The 7,104-nt window shown below is 41.0% G+C and overlaps 1 protein-coding gene across 1 annotated transcript in view; it reads left to right on the forward strand.

The window, feature by feature from the left end:
* The first annotated feature begins 5,960 nt into the window (after positions 1-5,960).
* Positions 5,961-7,104, forward strand: part of LOC102770797 (disintegrin and metalloproteinase domain-containing protein 7) — a 12,646-nt gene continuing 11,502 nt past the window's right edge. Inside the window, exon 1 of the mRNA XM_006771931.1 lies at positions 5,961-6,006. Coding sequence (XP_006771994.1) covers positions 5,961-6,006 — 46 coding nt within the window. The remainder of the gene's footprint in view (positions 6,007-7,104) is intronic.

Below are 7,104 nucleotides of genomic sequence, written 5' to 3' on the forward strand. Positions count from 1 at the left end.
ATATATCCAGCTGTTCTAGCATCATTTGTTGAGTTTCCTTGGTGCATTTACAAAAACAGAAAAAAAATCAATAAGTACATATATATGAGAGTCAATTCCTGGACTTTTTATTCTGTTGTATTGAACTGTGTATCTAATTTATGACCTTGCTAAACTAACATATTAGTTTTAGTAGTTTCCCCTCCCTATTTTGATTCCTTTTTCTTGTTGTACATTTTCAACAGGACTGCAAATCCCAATGCTCTTCACTGACTTGTCACATCAGTGAGACACCAGTGGCTATTTCTAAGTCAGCTTGTGCAGCCAGGTCAGTGACTGCGGATCCTTATTCAGCCTGGGAGTGACATGTGTGTCCTGTTTCATATCCTGATGGCTTGCTCTCTTAACGCTGCTGTGTAACGACTCCTGTCACATACCTTCCACTGGAACCAGGCTTCATGACCAGCACTCTACTCTCTCTTCCCCATCCTCCATTACTTTGCTTAGACAGAAGTATTAGCCAAGAAATGTAGTTTAGAGATGGATCTTCCAGGATAAGGCTGTCTCCATGGGGGAAAATTTCACATCCATTGGTAATTGATCATTTAAAGGCTTTATAAATTTTCCCTTTATTATTGTTTGTTTCTTTGTTTATGGTAACATTTATTCCTTTGTGGAGTAACTAGAAGTACAGAAGAAGTTGTAAATTTGAGGAAGAGGCACTGGTGTCTGGAATATACCAGGACATTTTCACAGCCCAGCTACCAGAGGGTACCTTTTCTGACTCATTATGTGTAGGCCTCCTGTCCTACAAAGATATCCACCAATAAATGGTATGATGGTCTTGGCCAAAATGAAGGACCCAAAATTGAGTGCAGAGAAATATGAAACCTTTTAAAATAGAAAACTACCTACAAACTATTCAATAGCAAAAACTCTCCATGAGCGTGAGGATCAGGGGCAGGTCCACGCTTCTGCTGACCCCTGGGAGATGAAGTCCTCACAGTCTGTTGCCGAGGTTGGGATGCGCACCTTCTAGAGGCTGTTAGCTGGCTCATCTCCCTGCACTTATTGAGCTCCTGCTGTGGACCAACTACCAGAACAGCAGGCACTTGCTGCAGGCTCTATCACAGACAGCAGGCAGAATTCCTTATGTTCCTCTGAACCACCCCAGAGTCTAAATGAAAGAAGGGTACAACCTCCTATGTCCATAATCAAATGTCCAGTCCTTACCACCACACTTCACTATCCTAGGTCCTGCTGGCCTCAAAAATCTCCATTGTTTTCTGTGGTACCAACCAGCAGGGGCATTGGCACTTGGTTGCTCTGCTCCTGAGTTAAAGTCTGTGCAAGGGAAGCTAAATGAGGCAGATGTCTGAGAAACTGGGAAGCAGTGGTGAGGGCTGTGGGTCTTACCTGGCACGTGCAAATAGCATGTGATTAGTTACCATATTTCCTTGATGCCATAGGTAGCATCCTTTCACATTTTAACATTTATGGACTAGGGATATTGCTTGTTGTATATATGGATACCACACACACACACACACACACACACACACTTAATGAGCTGATGTTCCCTTTTTTCTCTTCAATCACTACTAAATCAATGATGTATTTACCTGCATGTTACTTGTCATTAGAAGAAATTTATTTATTGTTATGGCAATCCATGATACTAACTGAATAGATTTTAAAACCACCTTTTAAGGTGATTAGTGTTTTCTCTTTTGAATTAAGAAAACGCAGTATGCTTCTCTTTTATGAGGCAATTGTGACACCTGCTGTCAGAAATAAAGAACTGACTATAGTCACTAGCTGGCCTTTCCTATGGAAAAAAAATATGCTAGAACATGAAAACTTCTAGGACAGCGGTTCTCAACCTGTGGGTCGCGACCCCTTTGGGGGGTCGAATGACCCTTTCACAGGGGTCGCCTAAGACCATCGGAAAACACATATATAGTTACATATTGTTGTTGTGATTAATCACTATGTTTTAATTATGTTCAATTTGTAGCAATGAAATTGGGGGTCACCACAAATTTAAAAGGTCGTGGCATTAGGAAGGTTGAGAACTACTGCTCAAGAGGATGGTGGTGTGGGGCTAATAATTCCAAGATTCTAATCATGGCTTGATCTTTCTGGTTACCGGCCTCCATACAGGAACTGTTCATGAGCTCACCAGAGTCACCTCATTAGAACAAAAGATGCCCCTAGTGCTCTCATCTCTTAGGAATTACAGGGTTTGGGGAGGCCTGTGTCAAGGATGGGGTTAAAGACCAACTATTAGAACAAGAAATTATCCTATCACTTAGGAAATGATAAGAGTTTTACAAGTTTTGTGCCAGGAATTGAGGGGAGAGACTAATATATATGTCATATATATTATGTAAATTTTCTCTTTTATACACTCCAATTCGTCTCCGATATCCATATGATTATATGATTAAAAAATAAGTCTAACACAATATTTCTGTGTTTAAAACGTTGTGGCCATTGCCTTCAGAATAAATACTTACCTTTTTACTCTAGCAAATGGACCTGTATACCATCCATCTGGGATATAGTGGGTAGCTTCATCTCGCAGCACAGCCCCACCCCCCAGTCCTGTTTAACCTGTTCCACTGCTGAACACACCTCTGTTGAGCACCCAGTTCCAAAAATCTGCCAGAGCTTGAGAGGTGATGACTTCATCTACATTATTTTTCAACAATTTTATTTTAATTTATACACACTCTACTGTAGAGTTCATACCTGTGGGCAAATCTCACCTTCAATGAATATCTAAATTATATATATATATATCAATTTTGTCCTGGTTAAGTGAGTACTGTTGACCCTTGAGCAACATTGGTTGAAGTGTGTGGGTCCAATTACACGTGAATTTTTAAAATAAATATCTATACCATTTCGATCCATAGTTGGGAGCACGCAGAGGTGGAGGGCCAATTGTATACATTGATATTTGCCATTTTATATAGGGGACTTGAGCATCCTCAATTTTTTGTGTCCCTGGGGGGGAGACCTGGAACCAGTCTTCCCATAGATACCTAGGGGGGGCCACTGATGTAGTTAAGCTTTGGAGGAGTCAAAATTATAACTATATTGTTAAAGATTAATGAGCAATTGCCTGACAGAGTGGAGTGCTCAGGATGTACATTTTATTTCATCATTAGATAATAGGGCTAATTTCAAGCCTGATTTAAAATCATGCATTCTGAGTGAAGGGATATCTGAGGGCCAACATCGCGTCCTTAACTTTGTCTTTGTAAAGAGACAGCCTTGCTGTGGGGATTTTCTGGCACAGGCTTGGGAGCCATGCCCAGCCTCTGCCCATGATTAATGGAGTGCTGCTAGTATGGGCACACAGAGATCTAGCTGGGCCGGAAGGGATGACTATGGGAGAAAGCATTGGGCAAGCTATAGAGATGCTATCACATTCATTCCTAGTTTCAGAAAAAAGGCACAATGAATGTCCAATCTATTAGAAATAATAATACAATCTTGGCTCCTAGTATTTGATGGTCTTGCCTAGCTCTTTGTCACAGGTGACTCTGGGGTCTTTGAGCAACCTTGTGTTAGATATACAAAGACCCAGAGAAGCTTGAATTTTCAGAAAGCGTAGAGTGGTAGAGGAACCTTTTGCAGTCACAATAAATGTTTAATGTTTATCATCTATTCTGCAAATTGAGTGCAGCCATAAAGTTATAGTAAATTAATCTTCTGAATATACTATGTATTGAGTCCCAACTGTGTACAAGGCCTGGAGTTGTTAGACCCTGCAGGGAACACGTGAATGTTAGCCATGGTCTCCGTCTTCAAAGGGCTTGCACATGGTTCAGAAGATAAGCTGAAGATTTTGCTAATACTTCCTGGCATTGCAAGCGTTTGAGAGAAGTAACAGATGGAGGGCATGGGACTCATTTATATCACTTGACTGAGATCTAAACAAACTTACCAAACACTTTAGACTTCACTATATCTATTCTACAGAAGCAAGCAGACAAAAGAGAGAAAACTTGCTCAAATTTCTCACACACTAACTGTACGCTGTGGGGCAGAGGTAGGCAGAATATTAGGCATCTGGGGAAGGAAGGAACAGCTGTTCTATGGTAGGTAACAGAAGTATCATGAAGAATGTGGCATGAGATGTGTGGGTTCAGGAAAGCTGGATAGGAGATGGCCCCTCACCTTGTCAGGTTGGAGGAGAGGGTGGCATGAAATGAAGAATATGATTAAACCATAAAAGACTGACTAGTATACGCTAAGTTCTGTTCAATCAACCCTGTAAAAGGTGTTTCAGCTGAACCTGGAGGAAGATGAAAGGCGAACCGGCTAAGTGGGAGAACTCACACAGAGTTCTGATAAAAGGAGCAAGGACACCAAGAACCGAACAGGCCAACCAAGCAAATGATCAGTTCCTGCTTTTTTGTGTTGCAAATCTTAAAATATTTTGCAAAAACTGTCTGGACGTAAGTTATTTCTCCTTATAGTTAGCCACCATGCGTTGGGCCATGGTCGGCAAACTGGGGCTCACGAGCCACATGCGGCTCTTTGGCCCCTTGAGTGTGGCTCTTCCTAAGCCTTAGGAGTACCCTAATTAAGTTAATAACAATGGCGGGGGGCCGGTCGGCAAACGGGGGCTCACGAGCCACATGCGGCTCTTTGGCCCCTTGAGTGTGGCTCTTCCTAAGCCTTAGGAGTACCCTAATTAAGTTAATAACAATGTACCTACCTATATAGTTTAAGTTTAAAAAATTTGGCTCTTGAAAGAAATTTCAATCGTTGTACTGTTGATATTTGGCTCTGTTGACTAATGAGTTTGCCGACCACTGGTCTAGGGTATTCCCTTCAGAAAGACAGAAGAGGGAAGAGTCTCAGACATTCATTGATAATACTAGTTTCTTAAAAAACTATAATAATAAAAGGGTAATATGCTAATTAGACCGGACATCTTTCTGGACATCATTGCAGACATCCTTCCAGACTAAGCCAGGGCCAGAGGGAAGCCGGGGTCCTGGGTGCCTGTGGGCAGCTGGAGGGAAGCCAGCTCGGGTCCCAGGTGCCAGAGGGAATCCAGTGCTCCCAGCTGGGGGAAGAAAAACCTGCTCTTGCATGAATTTCATGCATCAGACCTCTGGTATATATATAAACTGTAAGGACAATATCCTTAAAAATGCTTAATTTCCATTAAAAGCATTTATCAAGAGTCTACTTTGTGGGAGGTGCCATTCTAGATATTGGGGACATAACACTGAACAATAGACAATATTATCTCATTGCATTCTGTGCAGGTAGACAGATGAAAAACAAATACATAAATAAGTCTTCACTAACCAGCTGCTTAGTCTTCATTGGCCTAGTGGGAAAGGTGATAAGGAGAGCTTGGGTATATTGCACGAAGGGATTTGCAGCTCACCTGGCATGACTCAGTGGTTGAGTGTCGACCTAGGAACCAGGAGGTCATGGTTCGATTCCCAGTCAGAGCACATGCCTGGGTTGCAGGCTAGATCCATAGTGGGGGGAATATGGGCAGGAGCTGATCAATGAATCTCTCTGATCATTGATATTGCTATCTCTCTCTGAAATCAACAAAAACATATTTAAAATAAAATAAAGTGGAGTGTACAACATAGTAGATCTTATTGAACAAATGATATTTGAGAAAAGAACTAAGAAAGGTGAGGATGGAGACCTGATGTGGAAGACAGCATGCTGTCAGAGTGGCTGAAGAAAGCTGAAGGGAAGAGGAGGGGATGAGGTGCAAGAGGCACAGGGTGCCAGATAGTGTGGAATCATTATGAGGCATTTAGCTTCCCTTCAGTAAGATGGTAGCCATTGGAATATTTTAAAGAGAGGCAAGACACAGCATTGCTTCTGTCTTAAAGGGATGGCTTGTTACTTTTGGAAAATAAACTATGAAGGAGAAGCAAAGTAGGGTAAAACCACTTATCAGAAAGTTGTCCTAATCCAGGTGAGACATGATTGAGGACATTTGTCAGAGTGGAGTGGTGGAGGAGACGAAAGGTTAGATTGTGGGTCTATTCTGAAGGAAGCATCAACAATATTTCCTGACAGCTTATGTGGGAGTGAGAGAGAAAGAGAGTTCCAGGACCAAACCACCTCCTGATCTTTGGCTTGAGTAGCTGCTATACTGATTGACAACATTGCCATTTCCTGAGATGAGCAAGACATTTGGAGGAACAGTTTTAAGGATGAAGATCAGGAGTTTTGTTTTTGTATATTTTTAATCTGTGATGCCCACCAGACATCAAAATGAAAATGCCAAATAGCTGAATGGGAAAAAAATATTTCTGGGGCCTATGAATTGGCAATCAATAGCATAACAGTCATTTTTGAATCATGTGATTTGGTAAGATCTCCAAGGGAATAAGCATAGGCTGAAAGGAGAAGAGGTTCAAAGAATGAGACCTGAGACCCTCTGCTGTTTACAGGCCTGTGGTATGAGGAGACATGAGTGAAGAACTTCAAGTAAGAAGGAGCAGCTAATGAGGGAGAAACAGTAGGGCTGGAAGTCAAGTAAGAAACATGTTTCCAAAAAGACAGGGTCAAATAACAAGTCAAACATGTCAGAGAAATAAAATCAGGACTGAGAATTAACCACTGAATTAAAAATCTGGAGATGGTTGGTGACCTTGATGAGTAATTTCAGAAAAGATATGGGAGAAAAGAGATTGTCTCTTGTCCCTGACTGGAGTGGATTAAAGAGAGAATGAAGTACTAGGGACAGTGACTATAGATAACTCTTTGAGAGGACCTTGTTATGAAGGAACCACAGAAATACTGTGGTTGCTGAAAGGGCATGCAAGGTCAAGAGAGTTACTATAATTTGGTTAAAGATGAAGAAAATTACAGCTTGTTGAGGAGTGCGGAGAAGGGGTGACATAATTTTATGTGTAGAATTAAAAATGCTATCACCTTGGCCCTACTTATCCAACAAGAGAAAATCTAATTATGTTGCATTTTATTTTATATTTTGAGATCATTTGACTTTAAGTCTATCTTGTTTAAGCCATTTGACTTTATAAAATTTAGTGTATTTCATAAAGATCTTATGAAACAGTTAAATTGAAGGTGGAAAATAATGTCAATCAACAAAATTTA

Source organism: Myotis davidii, unplaced genomic scaffold, assembly GCF_000327345.1.
Source record: "Myotis davidii unplaced genomic scaffold, ASM32734v1 scaffold1166, whole genome shotgun sequence".
Taxonomy (NCBI): domain Eukaryota; kingdom Metazoa; phylum Chordata; class Mammalia; order Chiroptera; family Vespertilionidae; genus Myotis; species Myotis davidii.